The sequence below is a fragment of the Mastomys coucha genome, unplaced genomic scaffold, assembly GCF_008632895.1.
Source record: "Mastomys coucha isolate ucsf_1 unplaced genomic scaffold, UCSF_Mcou_1 pScaffold18, whole genome shotgun sequence".
Taxonomy (NCBI): domain Eukaryota; kingdom Metazoa; phylum Chordata; class Mammalia; order Rodentia; family Muridae; genus Mastomys; species Mastomys coucha.
In genome coordinates this window covers 111,489,359-111,516,995 of record NW_022196900.1, presented here as the reverse complement: position 1 = coordinate 111,516,995, position 27,637 = coordinate 111,489,359, and the positions used below count along the sequence as shown (strand labels likewise).

The 27,637-nt window shown below is 51.4% G+C and overlaps 1 protein-coding gene and 1 non-coding gene across 2 annotated transcripts in view; both read right to left on the bottom strand.

Moving 5' to 3' along the window:
- Acot7 (acyl-CoA thioesterase 7) overlaps positions 1 to 27,637 on the bottom strand; it is a 100,812-nt gene that overhangs the window by 29,629 nt on the left and 43,546 nt on the right. Inside the window, exons 4-6 of the mRNA XM_031379616.1 lie at positions 22,470 to 22,561; positions 15,176 to 15,290; positions 6,933 to 7,019 (exon numbers count right to left, since the gene is read on the bottom strand). Of these exons, the coding sequence (XP_031235476.1) occupies positions 6,933 to 7,019; positions 15,176 to 15,290; positions 22,470 to 22,561 (294 nt within the window). The remainder of the gene's footprint in view (positions 1 to 6,932; positions 7,020 to 15,175; positions 15,291 to 22,469; positions 22,562 to 27,637) is intronic.
- On the bottom strand, positions 20,311 to 20,370 carry LOC116097259. The gene has a single exon (XR_004121306.1). It is a non-coding gene; the product is annotated as a U7 small nuclear RNA (small nuclear RNA).

Here is a 27,637-nt window from a genome sequence, read left to right as displayed (position 1 = left end):
GGAGGAGAGGAAAGGTGAAGGTGGAGGGATGGGAGGAGAGGAAAGGTGAAGGTGGAGGGATGGGCCGAGAGGAAAGGTGGAGGCCTCCTGAGACAGATCTGGGTCAGGGCCACCTGCCGGAGTGCTGGCCAGACACTGGGGACAGGAACTGTTAGGAGGAGCCAAAGCTCTATGACAAAACCGAAGCCCGAGTCCAGGGAGAGGACGGGGCTGAAGATAGCCTCAGATGAGTGTGGATCAGACAGGAGGCAACACAGGAGAGCAACGGTGAGGCTCTGTGGCCTGAAGCAGACTGGGGAACAGCATGGAGGAACAGCATGGAGACTGGAAGGGCAGCGTGGGGAACAGCATGGTGACTGGAAGGGCAGAGTGGGGAACAGCATGGAGACTGGAAGGGCGGGGGAAGGAACGGCCTGGGAGGCTTGCAGAGGAGCAGGAAGCAGCAAGCATCGCAGAACCCCACTGGCTTAAGATACTGTCCAGTCACAGGCAAGGGAGAACTGTATGGTAGGTTCAGGAAAGGAGGAGGCCTAGAGTGCTGGCACAGTCCTCTCTGACAGCACAAGGCTGTGAGAAGGCAGAGGCCCCCAGTGGCTAGTGAGAAGGCTGAGCCCGCTGCTCTCCTTGGGGCCACATCCACCTGGACAGTTTCACACATGCAGCACCTGGTTCACAAAGGCCTCCTCCATTACTACCCATGACCCTTTTCTAAAAGCAAGCTAACAGCAGAGCCAAGGAAACCCACGCCACTTGAAACCGCCCTGGGAATGCCAGAATTGCTCTCTACACCCATGGACCATGAGAGCAAAGACTTAAAACAGTATAGGATGGAAACTGACCAGGCCCTGACCACAAGCCCCACAATAACAGCATGCCACATAGAGGCTGGTCACTGTCACTCCCTTTCCTGGCCCTGGCTGACACCCGCTGTGTGACCTGAGGTGGAAGTATAGGTCGGGGCCCAGCCTGCTGGTGGAAGCAGAATCATCCGAGTACAGGGCTTGGGGACACACACATGCCAAGCGTCAGAGTGGCTGAGGTAAAACAGTCACCAAGGGGCAGCAGAGGGCCAGACAGGCCCCACACAACAGTGTGGGGACATGCACCTAACCAGGATGGCATAAGTCGGGCAGTGCAGGACACTGGGCAGTGGGACAAACTGGGTGTCATGCTTCTGTGCTAACAGTATGTCACTCTAGGGGAACACAAGGACCCAGAGGCCAAAGACAGAGGTGGGAAAGAAGCCCCCCCGCCCAAGCCCGCCCTCTTCTTTTCTGTGGGCGGATTCTGTTATTCTCTTCTCAGCACCAACACTTTGGTATTTTTAATTTTCCTTTTTAAGTCGCATAGGCTCAAAGCCACCCACTTTTCCTCTGAGAACATCTCCGGCCTCCCTCTGGGCTCTGAGGAACAGCAGTTTCCTTCCCGTCCTCTCTAGTGTATGCGACATGCAGGCTTGACTTTACCTGCTTTAGGCAGCAGTGCTCAGTCAAGGATGCTCAGGCGTCATGGAACCTGCCTCAGGTTGCTTGTATCCAAAACTCTCCTTACAGTCAAAAAGATCACATGATCACATTGCATAAATGCCCCTTGGAACATACAAGGTTCACCTGTGCCCATAAAGGAAACAACTGAACAGAGCTGTGTACAGTGAAACACACTCACAGTCCCAACAACTCTGGAGGCTCAGGTAGGAGGATCACTTGTGCCCAGGAGTTCAAGACCAGCTGGGCAAGGTAGCAAGGGTCATCTCTACACAGAGCTAGCCAGATGGCGCTGCAGGTAAGCATGCTTGCCACCAAAACCGATGGCCTGAGTTGGATCCTCAGAACCCACAGTGGAAGGAAAGAACCAACTCACACAGGCTGTCTCCTGACCTCCATGGGCACAGGTTCTTACTGTACTGCTCCACTCTCTCCCACCCAGGAGTGAGTGAGTGAGTGAGTGAGTGAGTGAGTGAGTGAGTGAGTGAGTGAATGCTGAACCACAGACAAGGCCTCAGGGCTGCAGCGGAGTCACAGCACTCTTCAGAAACCGAGGGCAAGGGCAAGAGGGCAGCTTGTCCCTGTTTCCTACAGGTGCGTCCCTCACCACCTAGTGCCTCAGTATTTATCTAACTTTTCTCCATAAGGCCCTGGGTGCGTCTCAGCAGAGCCAGACTCCCCAGTACCGAATCTAAACAAGACAAGTTCTTCTTAAAGCAGAGCATACCATCTGCCTCTCCACAGCACTCGTCCTCTGAAGACTGGGAAAGTGAACAGCAAACTATGGCCACATCTCATCGAGACAAAGTGGCATGACTGAAATGGTGCTGGGTGCCACGCAACATCTGGAATGGAGCTGCTACTGTCCCCCAGTCTGCTCTGTGTTCTCATCCTTGACTATGACTTTCTCGACTCTCCTGTGGTCAGTTGGCACTTTCAAGAAGTTATTAAAGGAGGATCAGAGTCACCATGGAAATGAGGTTCTCTTCCACCCAGCTCCTCCTGACAGCACAGAAATGGGCTCTGGGCAGCTTTCTACTCTCAGCTACAGAGCCCATTCAACTGTAGGCTAGCCACCCAGACTACCCGGACAGCTTATCTACAACCAGCCGTCTGGCTGGACCCAGCAGGCCCAAGGACACAGCTGCATTCCTCAGAACACCCACAATGCTCAGCCCTACAGGTGCAGGCAGAGGTGCGTGGCCTGGCTCTGAGGCTCTGAGGCACACAGCAAGGCTGTTCCACAAATGAGCATCTCCACCTAGTGAAACAGAGATCCAGGAAGGGCTGCCAGACGGGAAAGGGAGGTTATAGCACCTGGCAGGGCAGAGCCCAACAGGCACAGTGGCCTCTCACTACAGCGCTCTCTGAGGTGCTCCAGAGCAGTTCAGAAACCTTATGCCCCATGGAACCCGACAGAAATGCCAGTTCTCAGCCCTTGACCTTGCAGATTGCTGGTGAGGCCAGGCCCAGCTTTCAGCAGCTCTCGTCCAATGTGACTATACAACAAGCAGCAGGACCATGCTGGGGCTGATGGGGGAGTATGCCAAACCGACAGCACTTTCCTCTAACCCCCACCCCCACGCTCAACAGAGAATATGCCTGCAAATGGATTTTCCCTTAACCAAGTTGACAGGCATCACATGACAGCCAGAGGGCCATGGCCTTGTGGGCCTGCCTCAGCCAACTTTCACCAAGCTGTCGCTTCGGCCCTGGTCACTCATGGCCACACAGACCCGTGTAGAAGCCTCAGCTGTTTGGGGCTTTCATCTAGCAGATCTTCACCCTAGCACATCTGCTACTGCTGTAGGGAACTACTGAAGGCTGGGACCCACCTAAGCCAACAGAGAAAAGCCCAAGTCCAGGAGTCACACATCCAACCCAGGTGAGAGGCACAGGACCCCTCAGAGAGCACCCTGAATGGTGGAGTCTGCGGGGACCCCTGGCCCAGAGCAGCGATAGGACACAGACTGCCAGGCACTCGTGAGGGCTGCGGTCACCTTACCCAGAAGGGAAATGAGATCCTTTCCTGATCTTGGGATGGCGGGACAAGCCTGAACTGTAGAGGCACAGAAGCGGTATTAAGGTAGCTACAAGAAGAAGGAGAGGAAGGGGCAAGGTAGTGACATTTTGTCATGCTTTAGGCTCAAAATAATGAACCTCAAGAAATAAAGCATCAACAAAAAGGCTAGAGCCTTGGAAGTAGACTGACAATTCCTCGAGGTCCACCAGGACAGGACTGGAGGAGGGTACCCCAGAGTCTTCCTCACTTGGACTCTGACTCCAATACCTGTTCATGACCCCGGGAAGCTACAATGCAAGCAGGAGTGGGTAGGTGAAGGACAGAAAGGAAATGAATGGCTCCTTCCCGGGCTGACACTGGCACGTCCAGGACATGAAGGCCCGCAAGAGAGTCACGTGAGGTTCCTAAGGTGGCAGAGGCCATGGTTCCATATGTGCTTCCATACGAGTGGCACAACTCGGAGAGCTCCCTCTTGGAGAGGAAAGCAGCCATCTCCAGCCAGCAAGGTTCCCTTTGCACCTTCCACAGCCCCGTCATCAGTGGGGCCAAGCCCAGCAGCAGCTGAATGGCTCAGTCAGCACCTTTCCAAGCACTGCAGCACAGAAGCAGGGACTGGGGCAGCGGCCATACTTGTTCAGGCTCCCCACCCCCACTCCCGTGTGACTGGCAGCTCCTGCCTTCCGGTTTGGTTAAGACTGACTCAAGTGATTTAGATGCCCACTGACAACGCCATGCAGGGAAGCACAGTGGAGTGGTAGCTGCTGCTGTTATTTCTCACCCACTTCTGGTGAACTGACAGGCACATGGGAGATGTTGGGGTCTGTAAAAATTAGGCGTATTTATAAATCACGCACAAAACAGAACTCCTAAGAAAACGGCATTAAGCATCATAGAGCTACTGTAAACACTTCCTCCTCACACACTAAAAACAGAGCCTAGGGCACAGGCCGGATTACACTCTGAGCAGTGTGGCCTCCTCACACATTAAAAACAGAGCCTAGGGCACAGGCCGGATTACACTCTGAGCAGTGCGGCCTCCTCACACACTAAAAACAGAGCCTAGGGCACAGGCCGGATTGCACTCTGAGCAGTGTGGCCTCCTCACACATTAAAAACAGAGCCTAGGGCACAGGCCGGATTGCACTCTGAGCAGTGCAGCTTCTCAAAGGCTTTCCAGGAGCTCTTCACTCCCTCACCTCACCCCTGCTGATGCCTCTCACAAGCAAAGCCAGGAGGACCCACTCAGGATGTGCCGTTCACCGAGGAGGCAGTAAGATGGAATTGCTACTTCTGGTGGGAAAGCCTTATATGCAAACCAGACAAGTCGACGCTGCAGCAGAGCCTCACTGTCACAGAACAGAGCTATGAGAAGCTAGAGAACGAGCCTCGGAGAAGGCTGCAGTCTACCTGGGATTTGAGGCCAGTGAGGTAGGGACGTGGAGATACTGACAAGGACACAGCTGCTCTCAGGGTGGAAAGAGAGACTGTCACGGGCCTGGAAAGTACTGCTTGCTATAAAGTAAAACTAACTTCCCCTGGGTGGGACCCATGTCAACCGAAAGAGCATGCAGACAGCACTCAGTGGACCAGGCAAACAATCATGACTTTGAAAACAGAACCACAGACTGGTGAGATGGCTCAGTGGTAAAGAGCACTGACTGCTCTACCAGAGGCCATGAGTTAAAATCCCAGCAACTACATGGTGGCTCACAACCATCCATGAGAAACAAATAAAAAACCTATGAGCTGGAGGGAGTGGGGGCTAGAGCAAGTGCCAGAGCAAGAGGGAGAAGGGAAGGGGGGGAGGAAAGAGAATCACACAAAAGGGAAGTGGTTAGAAATTAAAACAAGCCTTAAAACCCCACTCAAGGCAGACGCCATTCTGACTCTGCCAGGACCAGGACCTGCTACCTTTCATCTCAGAAGCAAGCTGAGCCTCACTGTGTAGGTGTGCTCCAAGGCCAAGATAAAACCTGGTCCCTGTTCTTGAGGGATCCTGCTAGAAACATCAACATGAACCCACAGAGAAGCCACCTGAGCTGGGGATAAATGGACTGGGAGCCCTCTGCAGGAGAGGGAACAGGAAGCAAGTCCTAGCTCAGGTGGCCACTACAGAGAGGAAGTGTGAAGTCACCACATGTTACCTCCCAACTTGTGCTGTCATCTGCACCACTCCACTGCCTTGGCCTGGCATTTGTCTTTATCAGATCCATTTATGGCTGTTCTGGAGCCAGGATCTCAATGTTGCCCAGGCAGCCTTGAGTAATTCTCCCATCTCAGCATCTTGAGGTGCTGGGAATCCAAGCAGTGCAACATGCTTGCAAAACAAACACTTACCTTCTGAGCAATCTCTCCAATCCTTGGCTCCATTTCTTAAAAAGATTTATTTATTTTATGTATATGAGTGCTCTATCTGCATGCCAAAAGAGGGCATCAGATCCCATTACAGATGGTTGTGAGCCACTGTGCTGTTGCTGGGAATTGAACTCAGGACCTCTGGAAGAGCAGCCAGAGCTCTTAACAGCTGAGCCATCTCTCCGGCCCCACTTGACTCATTTTTAAAGTTTACTTTATTCTCATCCAGAATGACAATATTCATTTGAGCAACTGATGTGTTCCTTATAGTTATCTTACATAACAAAGAAACCATTGTGCATTATTAAAGTAAAAAGTGTCCTGCGAGGGCCAATGGCCACGTCCTCTGTGTTACAGTAGGATCCTGGCCGAGATGCTATCAGAGGCAAGGTCTTCAATAACTCAGAACAGTAAAGGTAATGATTATCTGGATGAACAGCTTTTTTTTTTTTTTTTTTTTTTTTTCCAAGACAGGGTTTCTCTGTGTAGCCCTGGCTGTCCTGGAACTCACTCTGTAGACCAGGCTGGCCTTGAACTCAGAAATCTGCCTGCCTCTGCCTCCCAAGTGCTGGGATTACAGGTATGCGCCACCACCGCCCGGCAGGAAGAACATCTTAAAATAGGAGCTGACAGTGGGTTACAGGGGATTCCTTCTGAGCTCTGCAAGGCCCTCCCCTGACACCTGACAGCTGAGATCCCGGGTTCAGTGTGACCCTCAGCTAGAACATCCTTACCCCTGACACCTGACAGCTGAGATTTGAGATCCCCAGGTTCAATGTGGCCCTCTGCCAGAATGTCCTCACCCATGACACCTGACAGCTGAGATCCCCAGGTTCAATGTGGCCCTCTGATAGAACATGCTCATCCATCCAACTTTCATTTCCAGTTTAAAAACAGACACCAATGGTATTTCAGTAATTTCTTATGCAACCTCTTAAAAGTTTAAATTTATACTTCACCAGACATGAAAGTCTAAACTAGGTCAGTAAGCATCACGGCCTCCAGGGGATGCCAGGGCAGGCCAGGGCAGGCCAGGGATGAGGCAGTGGCCAGAGTAACTTTATCCCTACCTCCGTGCACGAAACCATGAAGGGTGCAGTCCGAGGGCCCCACCAGGTGGATCAGGCTGGACTGGCTGTAGCTCACCGTGTTCGGCTCTAGAAAAGCAAGGGAGAGAGATCAGTTGTTACACAGCCCAACAGTAGCAAGGCCACCATTGCCCAGAATTGTGTGTCATCACAAGCATCTACGTGCAGTGTCACTTAGACAGGTTTCTCTGAAGAGAACAGAGGTCTCGGCAGTACTGAGCTGCCCCTATCAGAGTCCCATTGAACTCTGGGTACAGTGTGTCCGCTAGACCCTGTCCGTGGTGGTCATTACATCCCCTGGCTGGAAGGTTCCAGGGTTATCTGTGGTCCTCTACTGGATGTCATCATCCAGCTAACTTCCAACAACACAAAAGCAACAGCAATGTTTCTAAACTTCCTCAATTGGCCCAGGGAGCCTCGGGCTTGACAAGGGCCTGGCTGATATCCCTCTGACCACCCCTCCCCTCTGCGTGTCTCTGTCAGTGCAAACCTTCCAAAAATGGGAGACTCCTCAGCAGAACTCCAGTCACTCAGGGCTGCTATAAACTGGTTTCAACTACAATACAGGACACACGTACTGTCCCTGAAGGCTTGTCCTGGCTGATGAGGGAACTGCTGGGCCAGGGCCAAGTATTAGGAGTGTGTGGCCTGAAGCAGTTTTCCTCAGCAGCAAAGAAGGGGTGGCGTGAGAGGTGGCCTTGACACAGAGACCTGGGGTCTCCTGAGACTTGGATGGTCCTACCTGTTTCTGGGTGAATGTGTACATCCACAATTCCTATTTCTCATAATACAACACTACACAGAGATGGAGCTTTAAAGACACGATTAAGTTAGAACAAAGCTAATAAGGTGTAACCCGATCAAAACCATCAGCATCCTTATCAGAGAAGGGACCTCATCTGACGAGACAGAGAGGCCAACAGCCATAAGCTATGACCCACCGCTCACAGGGACTGGGACTTCAGCTCCAATGAGAGATATCGTCTCTGCTGGTTACCCACTAGGCTGGGTCCTGTACAGCTTGAGTAAGCAAACACACACCACATGGACTTCAAACTAAAGCCAGGTATCTGAAGCTACCAGGCATCAAGAAAGCCAGAAAGCTTGGGGTGGGGGGGGTCTAGGCTTAACCACTCTACCCTCAGAAGCATCTGCCCCGAGACAGCTCAGAACTCCCCACGGCAGCCTAGGTTGCTAGGATCCCAGCAGATGGGAGGAGCCTTCAGACAGCTACCAGACCCACTCGGAGAGGTAGCCTTAATTTTGGCATTGTGTCTTGTCTTAAGACTCTCTAAAGAGCTTCATTACTGGCCACTGTGTGGGACTGTCAAGTGACAAGTGAGGGCCCTAAACTCCTGCATTTGCCACCAATAAAGGTAAGGAGCCCTGGAATGGCCCCCAATGGCCAGTGGACGGTAGTTAGCTGAGGTGGCCTGTGACTGATCAGATGGAAGAGAATCTCACCTATCTCCTGCCTCTTCAGTGTCACCTCCAGGAACTAGGATTACCCAGATGACTCTGGGCTCAGGCCACCTTCTTTACACTTTAGTACATGGGACACTAAACTCAACTCTGTGAAGACCAGGACCCTGGCTGTCCAGGGTTCCCCTGGTCTCGCAGCTCTGGCTTCTGGTTTCCCTTGGAAGTTCGAGATGAGCACCAAAGTCCACATCCTGGAACCCTCTGCTCAGAGAGACAAGCATTCACACCATCTAGCTGGGAGGCTGGGTGCACAGCAAAGCCCCAAAGTCCCTTCATACCCCAGGGACCACAGCAGCCCTGAGTGCTGTGCATCCCTCTGACCTGTCACTGGGCAGGCCAATACAAAGAGGCCAGGATAGCAAACCCTTCACTCGGCTGCCTTGTAATGACGTGAGTGGAAGTACTCTGAAGCGTGACCGGACGGACACTCACGACTTCCAGTCTGCCCACTCTCAGGCCTGCTTTGCCAGCTAAGATGCCTACCTGCATGTGGTGACCATTGGAAGAGTAGTTTGTAAACATGAGGCCTAGTGCTGGGGGACAACTTGGTGGCAGCATGCTGGCCAAGCATGCTCAAGGCTCGGGTCTGATTCCTTAACACACACAGAAACAAACAGTTGAGAACGGCATGCAAAAATCTTTCCTACACCATCAGCTCAATGTAAAGTCCTTGCATTCAACCCAACGACCTGAGTTCAATCCCAAGATCATGTAGAAAGGATAGCTTGTGTCTGTATGGATATGGCACCTGTCAATAACAAATTTGATGGCCTACAGCTTAGGCAGGAAGTAGGAGGTGGAACATCTGAGGGGCAGAAAGGATTCTGGGATAGTGCCAGGTGAGGGGCCTTTGCCAGAGGCCAGGCAGATGCACAGTTCCTGAGCACAGGGAACCAGCCATGGAGCAGAATGGAGAGTAAAATAAATGGATTAAGTTAGGAACTAGTCAGAGAAAAGCCTAGCTATATGGTCAAGGTATTTGTAAATATATTTTGAGTCTAATTCTTATTTCTGGGAGCATGGGGCTGGAAAGAACAGGACCAAACTTCTAAAGATCCGCGTGGTCGAAAGAGACCTGACTCCCACAAGTTATAGTCTGACTTCTATAGGCATGCAACAGCATACCTGTGCCTACCCACATGCACATGAGTACGCACACATGCACACACACACACACACATATACACACACACATATTAAATTCTTTTACAGAAATGCTCTCACACTGACTGTATTTTAACTGTATTTTATGCCTACGTCCACTATCTACACTGGCCAGGCTGGAATTCACGACACACAACTCGATTTTATTTCTTTTGGTAGAAGGGCCTTATGTGTCCCAGAGACCTCCAACTCAGTCTGCATCTGTGACCCTGGGTTTTTGCTTCAGTTCCAGGCAGGAGCTAGCATGCCCAACCGGTGTTGTGCTGGAGATCAAACCCAGAACCTCATGCACGCTGGACAAGCTCTCTACCACCCAAGGCACTGCCTTCTCTCACACGGAAATCTACTTGTCCGCACAGGATGGGGAGGAACTACAGTCATAACAGAGATGCCCCCATGGTCGTGCCATCCTCTTTAACAATACTGGCTATGCCACGCTACTGCCTCCTGTGTGCTCAGAGCCTGAGTGCAGGAGCTCTCAGTGAGCAGAAGGTACGGAGCTTCTGGTTGGCTCCTGTGTGCTCAGAGCCTGAGTACAGGAGCTCTCAGTGAGCAGAAGGTACGGAGCTTCTGGCTTCCTCCTTCGCATGCCGTGGCTAGACTCCCGGGCTCTGTGGTCCAGTGATGTCCAATTTTGTTTTACCTGGATCACAGCTCCTGGGCTGAGTACTTCCTTCTTTGGGCAGTTGAATCTAACACAGCCACTCCTGAGTCACCACATTCCACATTCTAAGTGACACAGGGAACAAGCGACAGAGGTTTGCTACGAGCAGATCCATCCAGAGAAACAGAAGTCCCTTGGGTACAGACATCAGTACTGGAAGTGAAGTGCTGCCTAGGTGAGAACCTTTCTTTGTAGATGCCAAGGGGATGTTACCAGCACGGCAGCAACATGTGGAAATGGCATGCCCCCGAGTCATGGTCCTGAGGCAAAGGCTGAACAGAGGCAGGCCATGGTGAGACCTTGCTTTCACTCCTCCTGGGCAGGCAGACCAGGGAAAAGACAAGTTCCAGAAAAGAGCAGCTAGTTTGTAAGCAGAACCCAGAGCAAGCAGAGTTCAGAGACCTGGGGCGTCAAAGATCAGATATACTTCCTGTCTCCAGACCTGGAGCTGAGGGAAACTTGAGAGCAAAAGTCTGTTAGAGCTCAGTTCTGAATCAAGAGCCCTGTGAGGGTGTCATGTTCTCACCCATGTGTCCAGGGAGGAGCAGTGGAGCGGAAGGAGGAAGAAAATGCACAGGCCTGAGAAGAACTTGGGGTGTAGCCACTGTCCTGGGAACTCACTAAGAGTGACAGGACGCACAAGGACTAAGGAAGCTTCTAACTGGTTGTCTCACAATGACTCTACAAGCAAGTGAACCCTATTCTGCCGTGTCCGCTGGAAGAGACGCCAATGTCAACAACAGACAGGGAAGAAGTTCCCAGACTGCAGCAGCAACGTCTCCAAGAGAAGAAAGAGTCCCTCTCCTCATGGCCTTGGCCTGATACACTGGAGGGTTTATCACTGTGTGGCTCGGTGGAGTTCAGGTGCCTGTATGTAGCTCTGTTCCCTCTCAAGCATCATCATGTGTTAGGGCAAGGACAGAACCCACATTCCCAGTGCACCACACGCAGGACCACGAGGTACTGCGTACAAACACCAGAGAGGACTACACATCACCAAGGCTGGCAGGGCCTTGAGTCTGCCCTTCCAGTGAGACGTTCTCCACGTGCAAAGACGCTGACATTTGAAGACGCCGTGAACAGATGATAGAACGAGCAGAGCTAGCCAGCTGTCAGGCCTGTCCTCTTGTCCTCTCCCTGTCCTATGGACACAGCTGACCACGTTTGCTGACTCCACTGGGGAAAGGCAGATGGCCACACTACTCACAAGTGCCAGCAGAGGATGTTGGTTCAAGGACAGCCTGAGCTATCCAGTGAGACCCTGCCCTCAGGAGTCCCAGCAGAGGATGTTGGTTCAAGGACGGCCTAAGCTATCCAGTGAGACCCTGTCCAAAAAGAGCTGGGAGGAGAGGAGCATGTACTATACTGTACATAGATAGAGGAGACAGATTAATAACCATTTAATAATATTTACATATATCAGGTACATTAATGAAAAGAACTCACATATACAGGAGGTTGTGCTTGAGTAGGCCCCATTGTTAGTGTGTGATGTTGTATGCAAGCCTTTACACACTCGTGCACCTTTGGACTTTGGAACCCACCCTCCATGGATGCCAAGGGAGACATCACACACACACACACACACACACACACACACACACACACACACACGCACGGACACACGGACATAGACATGTACATGCGCGTGCACACACACATTATATTTTATGTGCTAAATATATACAAAGCTACAGGAACAGAGAGACGAGTCCCTGGTATATAGCCTGCCTCAGCAGGAGCTGCACCTCTACTTACGCACAACCATGCTGGGTTCTCTGCTAGTGTAGTTCCTAAGACCCTGCCCGTTAAACTGCAAGTTTCCAGATAATACAGGGATCACTAGTGAAGCTCCCAGGGAAGCAACAGGCAAGGTGTTGTAGGCTCTAGACACACCGCCCTCTCAGCGCCTGTCTACCTGCCAGGAGTCACTGCCCCGCCCCATGGACATCAAGCCGCCCCTTCACCCAGGAACCCTGCAGCTCAGCCACTGCCTTGTCTATTCCCCAAGACAGCTGAGGCCTGGCTGTCCAGAAGCCCAGGAATGAAAACCAAGCTAAGTCTGGAAGCTCCCCTCTGCCTTTCCATACCATGTTCCCCCAAGTCTAGTGTTGAAGGGACCAGGATCATGGCCAAGCCGGGTGGTCACGGACATCAGAGAGCTCCAATAGCCAGGCTGGCCAGCTCTTGCCCTCCAGGGGTGTGGCTCTGGGCAGATCTGCCTGGGTACTGTTGACTCTGGAAGGCAGATCTCAGGGCAGGACCAGGAGATTGGTGGTCTGCCAAGGCCCCCCTGCTGCTCTGCCTGGGGTAGCCAGGGAGTGAACACTAGTTCAAGGACCAGTTGAAGTCAAGCACTTGGTCAGGTCTGAGGTAATGCTGATCGCATCATAAAGCCAAGAGACCTGGAGACAGGGTCTTGTGGGCAGAGTGCCCACGGTGCTAAAGCTGGGCAGCTCATGGTCATGAACCTGGCAGCTTAAAAGTAGCTGTTTCTCTCCTCAGAGAAAACACACAGAAAGCAGGCTTCTAAGAATTACCAGACTCCCTGAAGACATCTACCTAGAGGTTGCTAGGCAACATTGTCTGAGCCCAGGTTCTACTTGTAGGAGTGGGTGGGGGTGAGGCCAAAAGGTGAATGCAGTGAAGGAAGGAGGGCAGGGGAGAGCCACACTGCAGGGCTCTGTCTGCCAGGCTTGCTGTGGCCTCTGCCATCCTGAAGTAAAAGCAGTGCCGATCACCTACACGTAACCCTGCTCACAAAATTCCCTAGTCATGTCAGGACTTCTCAAGAGGTGATGTGTGGGCCCCTGCCTGCCGGAATGGAAGTGGTTAACAGTTGCTGGGGAGGGGGGTGCAGCTCTTCATGATCCTGTAGGTGAGAGGATTCCCTCCTTCCACTGCTGCTGCTGTCTGGGGTGACATGCTTGCTCACATCTCCCCAGGAAAGGTCACACAACAGCTATGTTTGGAAAGACACAAATCCTGTCCATGATATCTGCTCCCTGTAGACACAGCACCCTATGAGCCCACTCACCCAAGATAGCCCTCACATGGGCAGGAGGACAGGCAGAGGGACCCACAAGATGAAGGATGGCTCAGCCAAGAAACTCAAGTCAGAAACACAGTGTCTACAAAGAAGGCTTGATGGCAGAACACTGACTGGCCTAGCATGCGCAAGGCTCTGGGCTCAAGCCTGACTGCCGAAGGGAAACTGAAGGCAGAGCAATGACTGGGCACGGGACTCTGCTCCACTCCTCTCCGAGCTGTGTGCCTGGGCACAGGACTCCTGAGCTGTGTGCCTGGGCACGGGACTCCTGCTTCACTCCTCTCTGAGCTGTGTGTCAAATCCAATTAGCCGAGGAAGATGTATTTTTTTCAAGATATAGACAAACAAAACTAACATGTAAAAATCCATCAGAAAGCTGTGAGTTCGCCATGCCAACTTCAATCACGATCACCAAAAAGCAACGGACCGTGAGAACAATTAAGTATCACCTTAGTCAGGAGAGGCCACACACCACGGCCAGCCAGCAACCTCAGAAGGCAGGCAGCTAGAACGGCTGACAGCACAGTTTGTAAGATCCCTACATGTCATGTCTAGCCATGTGCTTCTCAGGACCAGAAAGTGAACTGGGATCTTTTTGGTATGGAGTCTTTCTATGCAGTCCAAGCTAGAGCGCAACTCGCTGACTTCTGCCTCCGCTGTCCAAATGCTGAGATTATGGGCACCTACCATCATGCACAACTCGCTGACTTCTGCCTCCGCTGTCCAAATGCTGAGACTATGGGCACCTACCATCACGCACAATTCAGACTTTTTCGTTCTCGCCCATCCCCCTCTTTCTCTTCTGTTAAAAGCAGGAGCGGGGGCAGATAGCCCAACAAACAATAAAGCTTTGATAACCTCCACAGTGCCACTGGCCACAGATGGCAAAAGCTTCAATTCTGGTAAACTGAGGAAGGGAAAGGAGCGATGGGCACTGGATGGGACACCTGTGCACAGCAGCAGCACCCCATGGACACTGGCAGAGTGTGCCAGGCCACATGGACTGAGAGAGCCAAGGAGGAGGCAAACTCCACCCACCCAGGGCCCCAAGGCACTGGAGGCCAGGAAGTCCTCTGCTGAGGGACATCATGAACTCCTGAGCCCATGCCATTTCCAGCAAGGCGGAAACACTCACAGTACATTCTAGAAAGAATTCTCAATAATTAAACTGCTAAACTGTGGTGACTGTATGTATAGGGGTGCTGGGGTCCCTCTAAAGATGGGCCCACTTATAATCCCTCACTAAGTTCCTGGGGGTCAGACATGCCAAGAGCCTGCACTAACTGGCATCAATGAACCTGAGGAGGACCTATTTGGCTTTTCACAGACATGGCATGAAAACATGAACCAGCCTGACAGGGACAGAGGAAGGGAAGGAGAGCTGAGGTTCGTCACTTGTATGGTGAGGATGATAGAGCTACTCAGAGGCAGAGGTCTACCTCTGTGGAGAAATGGCACTTAAATCTGGGGTCATCTCTTGATCACAGGCCTTTTCTAAAGATACGAGCATTCCATCAAACACGAGTTCAGAAACAAAATCAGGAGTATCAACAAGAACAAAAGCTAGCTACAGAGGCAAGAGGCTCTCTGGAGACCAGGAAGGAGCTGGAGTGGCAGCCTCTCAGGGGGCCCCTTACCAGGTCTCCTTGCCAGCTGTGCTAAGAAAGAGGTCTGACTGGCTTAGGGCAGGACAAAGCCTGACTCCATGAAGGACTTCCACACCCGAGACCCAGAGTGCAGCAGAGACCCAGAGTGCAGCAGAATGACTGGTGTTTCTGTGGCCTGTGAGGTGTGCTGAGAAAGGGATTTGCCCCTGGTATCAGCCCCTTAACCTTTCACCTTAACCTGTAACCTTAGCTCTTTCACCTGGGTTCAGGACAGGCTGGACAATGTCTCCGTTCCTCCACTTGGTCTCCATGCGTTCCAGCTTCTGGGCTTCATAGCGTTTCCGACCCTCCTCTTCCTGTTCCTGCCGAAAATACTGTGGGAAGGAAGCCAGACAGAGGGTCAATGCAGTGGGCCACAGCCTCCTCCATATCTCATCTCAGGCCACAGCCTCCTCCACATCTCATCTCAGGCCACAGCCTCCTCCACATCTCAGGCCACAGCCTCCTCCACATCTCAGGCCACAGCCTCCCATCTAGCATTCTGACCCTCTCTTCTGATGACATGACCACCACAGAACAAGAACATAGTACAGATCAAAGTTTCAGGGCCTGTCCCTCAGCAGACAAGCTGTTGGACAGATCTCTACACTCGCAGACACAAGACATCCTCTTGCTGGGCAAGAGAGCTGAGACAAACCTTTGTTGCATTACTTGACTGCAGCACAGTGTGTGTGACCCTCTGCCATGACAATGGTGCCGCTCTGACAAGCCTTGGTCATCCCATCACTTGGCATCTGACCCTCCCCTCAACATGAAGTTGCAGAATCCCAGGACCACGGCCCAACCACCTCTGTGCCGTCGTTGCAGAGCACCAGTCAACAGGTAGTTCCTTCGCACAGCCAGACAGCCTGGCCCAAAACAGAGCCCAAGTTGTCCTGATGAGCCACGGGGGTTCTAGCCCAGGAAGTGTGAATATGAAATCTATTATACAGAACACCTTTAATCTCAACACTCAGGAGACAGAGGCAGGAGTGTCTCCGAGTTCAAGGCTACCCTGGTCCACAAAGTGAGTTCCAGGACAGTCAAGGCTACACAGAGAAACCCTGTTTTAAAAAATCAAAATGAAAAAAAATGTAAATTAAAAAAAATCTATTATACAAGCTGAAAGCTGTCGATCCTGACCATGATGGGAACACAGCCCACCCCCTCACTTCCTGCCAGGGATCCTAGGAGGGAGCTTGCTGTCCTGGGTGCCACCCTAAGGTATGCTCTATGTCTACTGCCTGCCCACCGAGGAGGCCACCTGTGCCAAGCCAGAAGCAGCAGCCCCCCCAGGCTAGCCCCCACACCCACCCTTGTCTAGCCATTACCCAGCAGTACGCCTCCCCTGCTGCCTTCTCAGAGCCTGCACTGCTGGCCAAGCCCTCAGGCCCCTGCCTACTGTCAGAGCCCTCTGACCATAGATTCTCTTTGAATGGCAGCTTTAGGCCTCCTTTCTGAGACTGCGCTTTGCTCCAGGCTTAGCTTCACAGGTGAGCAGGCCTGAGTACCACTCTGGGGATTAACTATCCATCCCCTTCAACTAGAGTCCACTTCTTCAAAGAAGGCCAAGGAGAAAGCTGAGAGGTTTGCTCAAAACAAACAGGCCAAGTCCCAGTGCAAGGAGGGGCTCCCCTCCAGGAGGTGCTCAGCCTACCCCCTCCCTTAGCTGCACAGCAAGAGCAGTGTCAGTGCCTGTCCTTGGTCTACCTCACACGGACGGACAGACGGACAGACGGCTGAATCCCAACATCCTCAAGAAACACCCTGTAGGGACGTCAGAGAGGATGAAGCTTTAGCTCAGTGGCATAACACTTGCCCAGTAGCACAAAGTGCTGGTTTCCACCCACAACACTACAAAAACAAGGGTAAGCACCAGTTGGAGGACTGGCTCAGAGAATATGAGTACCAACTGCTCCTGCAAGGGACCCAGCACCCACATGCTGGCTCACAGCCATCTGTAACTCTAGTCTCAGGCCTGTACAGGGCACTTCACACAGTGGATACACAGACGTACATTCCGGCAAACACTCATACACATAAAAATAGAATCTCAAAAAAGAAAAAGAATTTAAGCCAAACACAGTGGTATCACACCTGTAACCCTAGCTCATAGGAGATGGAGACGGGAAGCCAGGGCTCCAGAACCAGAGCTTACTGGGAAAGGCAGCTGCAGCCAAGCCTGACAACCCGAGTCTCATCTCCGGCCCCACGTGGTAATAAAGAGAGGACTGAGTCCTTCAGCCTGTGCTCTGACCTCGCATACACACACACTATGGCATGCAGGCTCATCCCTACACACATACAAAGTAATACACATGACTTAAAAATTAAACAGGAACCAGGCAGTGATGGCGCACGCCTTTAATCCCAGCACTTGGGAGGCAGAGGCAGGCAGATTTCTGAGTTTGAGGCCAGCCTGGTCTACAGAGTGAGTTCCAGGACAGCCAGGGCTACACAGAGAAACCCTGTCTCGAAAACAACAACAACAACATTAAACAGGAAAACTTTGCTGCTTACTGAAGAGCCAACCGCTCTCATCTGGGTCCAATGAACCTTCATGGCACCTGGCTGGCTTGTGTGAGCTATGCAGCTATGCATGGAGTCCGAGGGACTAGTTTTGAACCAAAGCATCACAAACAGGCTTAGCTTCCTTACATGCTGGCAAACTGCAGGTATATTCTAATGTAAGGCTGGCAATTCACCCTACCCCAAAGGCCTATGAGACCCGGCTGATTCAAAGCAGCAGACAGCTAGCTCAGTCCGAATTCTCAGACCTGTGGGCGTTCTGAAGCAAGCACACTGTAAACACCTAAAAAAGCCTCAGATAAAACCACCAAGCTGACTTCTTTTAATAATCATAGGGAGGACTGGAGAGATGGCTCAGTGGGGAAGAGTACCAACTGCTCTTCCACAGGTTCTGAGTTCAAATCCCAGCAACCACATGGTGGCTCACAACACCCGTAGATCTGACGCCCTCTTCTGGTGCGTCTGAAGACAACTACAGTGTACTTACTTATCATAATAAATAAATCTTTGGGCTGGAGCAAGCAGGGACTGAGCAAGCGGGGTCTACTGGAGCAAGAGGGGCCGACCAGAGAGAGTGGGGCCAACTGGAGCGAGCAGAGGTCCTAAAAGTCAATTCCCAACAACCAGATGAAGGCTCACAACTATCTGTACAGCTACAGTGTGTACTTATATGCATAAAATAAATAAATAATCAATCTTAGGGAAAGTTGCATTCTGCCAGGCTGAGGAAGAGGGCGGGACAAAGAGACAAGTCCTACTCTAAAGTGACTGTGAGCACAGCACGCAGCCATACACACTAACTGGTAACTAACCTGTGCATGTGTGTGCCTATGCTATGCCTGCGCATGTGAATGTACGTGTACTGCACACAGCCAAACACTTTCTTGAATAAACGTTTCTATCTGTGAAAGGCTAGCAGAAGGACACTCATGCTTCCAAAGCCCGAGCTTGGATCAAGCTCCAAGTACACAGATTTCCTACAGCAAGGGAGGTAGCCTGGACTTTCAGGGTCAGGGCAGGAGTCTGCTGGCTCTGCCATGGCAAATCGTGAACCATATTCCCAGTGAACTGATGGGTCCCACTGTGTGCACTTGGCATCAGTGGTAAGGGGCATGGATCATCCTAGCAGCTGTTACAGCCGGGCTTCATGTGCTTTCCTTCCTCAGCCCCTCAGCCTCAGTGTGGTGGGTGCTTCAACACGCCCCTATGAAGGCGAGCACGTGCTTATGTCACCAACACGCAAAGCAAACAATGGCTGCAGGACTTTTCAGCACATGCTGGGCACCGGTGCCTGTGCTCGTGTCCATATCCGTGCCTGTGCCTGTGGTGGGGACTTTCTGGATCACCATGAGACTGGTTGGAGCCATGAGCGCTGAGCCCAGTCAGCACCCAAACGGCAAACAGGAGGAGTGGCAAACAGAAGGAGTAGTGCAGCCCAGGACAGGAGGGAGGGAAGGACATGAAGGAGGGTGGGTGCTGGCCTAAGGAGCCCAGAGGTGAATGGGGTTCATCAAAAAAGGACCTTGGGAGCTCAGAATGGGGACATTTCTGGAAGTGGATTTTGCAAAGACAGTGGCAAAATTGAGGTTGGACGAGGTTAATAGGCGAGGGATACCCAGAGACCTACAACTGACGTCTCTATAATTCCATACAAAGGTACAGTCAAGGGAAGGTGAGTAAGTCAAGCAAAACAGGAAGAGACTAGGTGACATCCTGCAGGCCAGGACACCAGCAGCACCAAGAGCTAAGGCAGGACATGGGAAATTCCCATTGAGCCCAGAGGACACAGGCTTGGGCTCACCTGAATTTGGGGCCTGACATGCAGAACTGTGAAAAAATAATCTTCTATACGTTTTAACTTTAATTTAATTTTGAGACAGGCTCTCTCTATGTAGACCTAGCTGTCCTAGAACTGTATATGCAGACTAGGATGGCTTCAAATTCACAGAGATCCCCCTGCCTCTGCCTCCCAAGCACCAAAATTAAGGGTATGCACCACCGTGTCTGATCTTTAGTTTTTAAATCACTCAAAACTATTAAATTTGTCACAGCAATCTCAGGACACTAACACAAGCAGGGCTGTGGACCACCAGTCTCAATGCCTAGCCCTAGGCTGCCCTAAACTGCCCTAGACTGCCCTAGACTGCCCTAGACTGTCCTAGGCTATGTCTGATTTTTTCCACAGGGAGAGACACATTGTGCTTGTTAGCACAATGGTTCTCAACTTGTATAATGCTGCAACCCTTATATAATATATTATAATATAATATAATAATATAAATCATACAGTCCCTCGTGCTGTAGTGACCCCAAGTATAAGATTGTTTTGTTGCTACTCATAACTGTACTTTTGCAACCGTGATAAATTACAACGTAAATATCTGTGTTTTCTGTTAGTCTTAGGTCACCCCTGTGAAAGGGTCGTTCAACCCCAAAGGGGTCATTAGCTATAGGGATAGGCCCTGGTTTAGCATAACATGGCGACCAGCACAGCACAGCACAGCTGAGCTGCCCTTTAGATGATAGAAGGCTCTCTATCATCAAAGTGTTCTTATAATGCTTAGTGAAGCCGGGCAGTGGTGGCGCACACCTTAATCCCAGCACTTGGGAGGCAGAGGTAGGCAGATTTCTGAGTTTGAGGCCAGCCTGGTCTACAGAGTGAGTTCTAGGACAGCCAGGGCTATACAGAGAAATCCTGTCTCAAAAAACAAAACAAATAAACAAAACTAGGCGAATGAATTTGTGGCCAGCCTGATCTACCCAGCGAGTTCCAGGACAGCTAAGGCTACACAGAGAAACCCTGTCTTTTTTTTTTTTTTTTGAAGGGGGGGTTCCGACCGAAGTCAGAAAACCTGCTAGACAAATTCTAAAAGAGCTGTAACACTTGAGAAACCCTGTCTTGAAAAACAAAACAACAACAGCACACACACACACACACACACACACACACACAAGGACCTAGGCAGCCCAAGCATGGCAAACATGGTTCTGGCAGGCCTTCCCTTCTTCCCTTCCCTCTGCCTTCCTAAAAACAATTAGATTTCATTCCTAAAGCTACCACCAAGGTCTGTTCCCAGTACTTGGAAGGTGTAGGCAGGATGATCAGGAGTTCAAGTCATCCTGGGCTACATAACAATCTTTAGAGGTCAGCCTGGACTGTGTGAGATCCTGCCTCAAGCCTTCCAATTCAAAACACCCTAACTAAGTAAAGAGTACTAATAAAAAAATAAAACAGTAGCTGGGTATAGTGGTCCACACCCGTAATTCTAGCACACTGGGGTGAGGAGCATGCCTAAACAGGAAGATGGTGACTGTAAAGCCAGCTTGGGCTACACAGCAGAGGAAAGAGACAATCGACTCACAGATGTATCCAACCATACCTTGACCAGCTACCCAAGGCCAGCTGGCCACTGAGCAATGATGGGAAAGATGACAGAAAGTCAGCTTTGGGGACACACCTGAATAATGATGAAGAGTAAGCCGCACTTGGCCCAGATGACCCAGAGCCATGGAAAAGGATGGAGGGAACAGTCTCTCATCTGTGGCAAGCTCCCCACACACACCCAGAGATGCCCAAAAGGAACAAAGGCTATGGGTGTGGATCTGCAAGAAGAGAGCAGGCCTATCATGGCAATCTAGCTCCCAGTCTTTCCTAAAGGCACATTCTACATAAATCCTCACCACAGGCAAAACCCCTAGTGCCAACACTTACCTGGTCCATGAAGGCAGCCAGCATACTCGGGAGGAGCTTGGCACAGATAACAAGACATTCACAAGGCCTGCTTGCTGTGCAACAGTTTCCTCTAATATTGAAATATACCATCCTACAGGGAAGTTCTTTAAACAAGAGGGTAAACAACTCATAATAGCTTCAGGAAGTCCCTGAAACTGACTAGATTCACAAGGCCCTCTTCCTGCCAGACAAGCAATAAACACTGAGTGTCTCTGTCAGAAGAGCAGACCCAGAGAAGACTCTGAGACAGGTTGAGCTGCAAAAATGCCTGAGACCAGACCAAACTGCCAAGAAAATGGAAGTGAAGCAGAGCTTCAGAGAAGAGCCCCAGATACTCTGAGAGCAGACCAGCTGGGGGGAAGAGGTTTAAACAGAGTGAGCCAGTCACTTGGAAAGGACACGCCCCGGCCTGTTGAGAGGTGTGACCTACAGGCTGTGCAGTGGAGTGTGCTCCAGGTCCCCCAGCTTCTGGGAGTCATCACCCATGCTGGGGTGGGCGTGGGTGATGCAGCTATCTAAGTGATTTCTGCTCCTGGAAGTAACCCCAATAAAATTCACTGATTTACCAAGTTGCACTTGGGAGGTGTCCAAACTTTGGTCTGTCGTTGACCCCCTACCTGGGTCATGTATATGTGTATGTTATGCCTCCCCAACAAAAATTTTGTCACACAACACTGTCCTAGACAGTCTACTGGTAGTGGGATCCACTCTAGAGACAAACACCACAGACTCTTATCATCCTACCAAGTTTCCATTCACATTAGACAGACAGGAGGCAGGTACCAACAGAGGAGAAAGCAGGGCCACATAAGACCAAGTCCTCACACAGGTGCACCAGTGGCTGAGGTGCAATCCTGTTCTCCAGAACTTTGGGGGTGGCTTGCCTGGTGCGGTCTGCCTGGCTCTCAGTGGGACACAGCACTCATAAGTCTATCATCAGTTTTGTCTGCTGTACAAGGACGGCACATACCACTGGGATGTCCTTCAATAACAGGGATGCCCTAGCGTGGGATATAAGCCACTGACAATCACATCCCATGAGTTACAGGCCCTGCGAGACCATTGCGTCTTCAGGGCCTGAGCTCAATGTCCCTTCACCCATCCAGAGAGGCCCTGCCAGGCCCTGGGGCCTGAGTGCTGCTGTCCACCTGACGATCCTCTAGGCTGCTCCTGTGGCTAAATGGGCCTCCCTCAACTCAGAGGGACCCAGCTTCTGCATTGCCCCAAGAGACAAGTAAAGGGGTCATCTTACCACAATGGGAGGCACCTCTAGGACCTTGTCCACATTCTTCAATGACAGGGGCACATACCACAAGGTGGCCTTATTGGTCAGCTTTTTGGTACCTTAAGAGAAAAAAAATCCCATGAGTGACGCCTCCTTTGGCTACACTGGCAGATGCTGCTACCCGCCCTCAGTGTGCCAGGGCTGAAGCGCTGTTACTCCTAGCTCCCATTCTCCAAGGTTCTGTACAGCCTCCTGGCTAGAGGATACTGTCATCATGAAAGCTTGGGACCAGACTCCTATGTGTGCAGAGAGGCTGTGTGGGCCCAGGACACCCCAGCCCCATCCCAATGCTCCATCTGTGTGGCTCTCCTCACAGATGCTGTTGGGAAGTCTTCACAGACAGGTTCTGACCGACCCAGCCCTGAAGCCATCTTCACAGAAACGGGGTGTGGCTATGGACCTGCTGGCAGAGGAAGGACCCGTTGGATGCAGGAGGGCTGATAAGGCCAGGCCAAGCCACCAGTGACAGAAGTCCCTACCAGCAGACATTGCTGCTGCCTCAGGAAGACTTGGCACCCTCAGCTCAAACTAGAACGAATCTTCCAGAAGACCAAACGCTATAAGAGTTCTCACTGGCAGGCAGCACACACGGACTCATGGCAGGCAGCCAAGACTCATGCACTGTGGAGACTGCAGAGCAGAGTAGGCCTTCAAGTAACAGGGACAGGCAACATCAACCACTGGCAAAGCACAGCGGCCTGGGCCAGCTCCTCAGGCCCAGTATGGGCACGCCAGTCACTTCTCCTCATCCTCTCCCCCTCACAGTCCCAACCCAGAGCTTCTTCCACACGAAGGCAACAGGCTCAGACTCACCTGCGGCACTGAGTCAAGACATGGAGCAAAATAAAGCTCCCGAGGCAGGAAAGCCTTTCTGGGTTGACAGGTTTCTGGGGTCACTGTCCCCTGGCCCATGGTCCTACTTATCCAAGAGAAGCCAGAATCCCAGAGAGGTCAAGAGCTTTGAAGCAACTTGGTGATGTCCTAAGTACACACCCAGGGCTCTCCAGTTCCAGTCACCTCAGAAAATGTGTGAGTATGCCTTTAAAGAGTAGCTGCCTCTAAGGCACCTCCCCAGGAGACCGGGGCTTCCCTAAGATCACAATAAGCACAGCCTGAGGTCCGTCACCCTAGCACAAGGAGGGTGTTCAAAGACAGCCTGCAAGGGCTCTCCTATTCCAAAGTGGCAGGCCTCTCAGCCCCACGCAGACGCGTGGCACCTCAGGACAAGGCTGTAGGCTCCCACGCCTGAGAACCACAGGCAGACACTATGGGAAAACATTTTCCCATGCTTTGACTGAGTGAGCCTGACAGCCTGCTTTTGGGAATAAAGATTTCCTGTTGGACTCAAAGCCAGCATGAAGAGCTGGTTGCCATGGAAACCCAAGTGGCCTGCTAAACCTAAATGAACAGCACTGAGCAAAACGAGGCAAACCACTAATTGTGTAATCTCCATCCTTCAGTGGGGCCATTGTAGAGACGGCTGCACTACAATCATCTTCAAACCTCACTAGCCCCCCTGCTAGGCCCCAGAACAAGACAGCAATGACTTCCCAGTTAGCTAACACTCTGACATACAGAGATGCGTGTGTGGCATCTCAAGAGCAGCGCTCTAAGGGTTGTGGGCCAGGCTGTGCTCAGATGGAGGGTGTTCCTGGGTGAGGTCACACTAATATCAAGTTCAGCCTTCATATGGGCTGCAACCCTGGGTGTGTGCCTCTAGACCCCCTCGCCTCAGTGTCCCAGAACTCATCCATTCAGACAGGGCATATGGTCAGCGTGGTGTTGGATCAGACGGCTAGAAGTCGAGCATCATGGGTTTACCTTCCAGTGAACAAATGGGCAGGAAAATGGTAGGGAGAACCCTAAAGTGCCAGACTCCAGTCTACAACAACGGGCTCTGGGCTCAGACAACTAAGACATGGAAAGACTCTAAGCCATTCCTGCTCAGAGAACAGACTGTCCCCACCTGGGGTACAGGAAGAAGACGCAGGAAGATCTGAGGCAGTGGCCAGGACCCACTGAGAAAAGCTGCAAAGCTCTGCCTCCCCTAAACACTAAGTGTGAATAGTACCCATCCTTGTCCTAAACACAGCAGCAGCACTGCCTCTGCCCTTCGAGTCTGCTCCCTCCACCTCCCTGGCAGTGCTCCCTCCACCTCCCTGGCAGGGCTCCCTCCACCTCCTTAGCAGGGCTCCCTCCACCTCCTTAGCAATGCTCCCTTCACCTCTCTGGCAGTGTTCCCTCTACACCTCCTGGCAGTGCTCCCTCCACCTCCCTGGCAGTGCTCCCTCCACCTCCTTAGCAGTGCTCCCTTCACCTCTCTGGCAGTGTTCCCTCTACACCTCCTGGCAGTGCTCCCTCCACCTCCTTAGCAGTGCTCCCTTCACCTCTCTGGCAGTGTGCCCTCTACACCTCCTAGCAGTGCTCCCTCCACCTCCCTGGCAGTACTCCCTCTGTGTCCATCCTTAGGGCAGGGTGAACTCTAGGGAAAGAATCGCTATTGAGTGAGGACAAAGGGCTAGGCTGCTTCTTGAGGCATTCTCTTTTATGGATTATCTTTATTACTTAAAACAATTTTTAAAAATATACTTATCATCTATTTGTTATAAGTACACTGTAGCTGTCTTCAGACACACCAGAAGAGGGCATCAGATCTCATTACGGGTGGTTGTGAGCCACCATATGGTTGCTGAGATTTGAACTCAGGACCTTTGGAAGAACAACTGGTGCTCTTACCCGCTGAGCCATCTCACCAGCCCTACTTAAAACAATTTATTGTATGTGTATTAGTATTTTGTCTGTGTGTATGTCTGTGCAGACATGCATGTTTGATGCTCAGAGGCTACAGGAAGGCATCATATCCCCTAGAACTGAAGTTAGAGGTGGTAGTGAGCCTATATGTAGGTGCTGGGAATTGAACCCAGGTTCTGTGGAAAAGCCCCAGCCATTTTTTCCCTTTGTCGCCCTAACAAGCCATATACTCACTCTGTAGGCCAGGCTGGCCTCACACTCAGAGACCTCTGCCTCCCAAGGGTCAGGATCCAAGGTGTGGCCACCACCGTGCCCTTGCTTCTCACTTCCATGTGTGCATGTGTCTAGTGTAGGAAGCTCAGCTGTTGAGAGCACCTCCTGCTCTTGGAGAGGACCCCAGTACAGTCCCCAGGACCCACAGCAGGCAGCTCACAACCACCTAGAATTCCAGTTCTAGGGAATCTGAGATTTTCTTCTGGTCTCTGAGTAAGGCTTTCTTAAAAGAATGTGCAAGAGAGTGTGTGGTTTGGTTAAACCTTCTAAGAGTGTCCTGCAGCCTGGAACCCAAGCTCTTCCAGATGGCCAAGTTACTTCTTTTACTGGCTACCCAGCTGTTCAAAGATCAGTGACAAGAGAAGCCAGCATGTAATGACCTATGGCAGATCACCAGTCCTAGCACCTACAACCTGTGGGCCAGGCTTCTCAGCTGTGGGGTGCCACGCCCACTCCAGTGAAATCTGCGTGTCAGGCTTGAAGGCTTGACCACGGATCTGAGGCATATAGCTTCAAAAGAAGCTAGCCTCCTGGAATTCATTCATTGACATCCCTTCACTCGGAGGTGGCCCAGATTTGTCCTTGCGTTAGTCAATGGAAGTTCTCACTTGCTAGGTGCCCACCAAGATATGACTTACTAGTAGCTATGTTTAGTTTTATGTTTTAGTTAATTTTGTTAAATTAAACGTTGCTCTCTGACCTTCATCAATGTTCCAACATCTTAGCTGAACCCTGCCTTGGAATTTCGTAGGGAATGTTACACATTCAGACTAATTGCCTCCAGCATTGTTAGGAAGATAGTGAGGGAGGTCAGGCACTGAAGTTTACTGAATAAAAGTTGGGGGCTAGAGAGATGGCTCAGAGGGTAAGAGCACTGACTGCTCTTCCAGAGGTCCTGAGTTCAAATCGCAGCAACCACATGGTGGCTCACAACCATCTGTAATGGGATCCGATGCCCTCTTCTGGTGTGTCTGAAGACAGCTACAGTGTACTCATTTACTGTTGGGTCCCTCCCTCCTGCCTCAGCTCCCTGACAACAGAGCTTACAACCAGAGACTGTCAGCTAACTCCTGCTGTGCCTAGGACAAAGGCCCACTGCCCTGAGTTCCCCCTTTGAGGATTCCAGAGGAAGGCACTTCCTCCCGCCCGCCTGCCTCTGCAGGCCTGCCCGGCAGCCCGCTTTCCCCTTGATTTCCCCTTGACTTTTTTCTGACTTTCCTGACTCCTCCCACATTGTTTATGTTATGCAAATGTCATTGTAACCTAGAGATCCAGTTTTGCTTTCTTGTGTATAAATGCTGAACCCCAAAAGTAAAGTGGCAAGCCTTGATTGGAACTCAACTTGGCTTCGCGTCCTTTTGTTCTCAAACTCTGTGTTTCAGGTCCTTTTTCTCCCTTCGGCCGAGAGAGAACCTGGTTCATGAAACTGCGGGACAGTTTCAATATACATAAAATAAATCTTTAAAAAAAAAAAAAGAAGTTGATAATCCCTGGGCAAGGTCAATTAGAATCCTCATTTTCAGTAAATTAGCTGAGCCACTCCCAGGGATTAGAAGAATGGGACTCCTGGGACATATCTCTGCTAGCCCAGAAGATTAGCATAGTGGGCATTTACTAAGGATGGGCTGGACCTTGAGCCTGGTGTGTGAGAGAGCTGTGCTGTGAGACAGCTGCGCTGCAAGGCATTCGAATTTCTATCCTCATGTAGTCCGTAGCTCCACCCCCACCCCACCCCGGGCTCAGCTGGGCCCCGTGCGGCCCTAATGCTCTGGGCCCTAATGAAGCACCTGTCCAGAAGAGGCAGCTGCTGTTTCAGACCCATCGCCGCCTGACTTTCTTTTTCTTTTGTAATGACCATAAATGTCTGATGCCTAATCTTGAGAATATACATTCAGATCCTGCCCTTCCTTGTGTTGTGTCTGCCATTTTTTCAATCACCGACTCCTTGCCCGCCTGGTTACTGGGACCCCGGTTTCTCCCCGTCCACGCGGTAGAGACAGAGGACACTCACAATTCTAAACACTCTAGAGCATCTTCATGCCCGGCCTCTCTCCCGGCTCACACGGCAGTGCCCTCTGGCCTCTCTCCCGGCTCACACGGCAGTGCCCTCT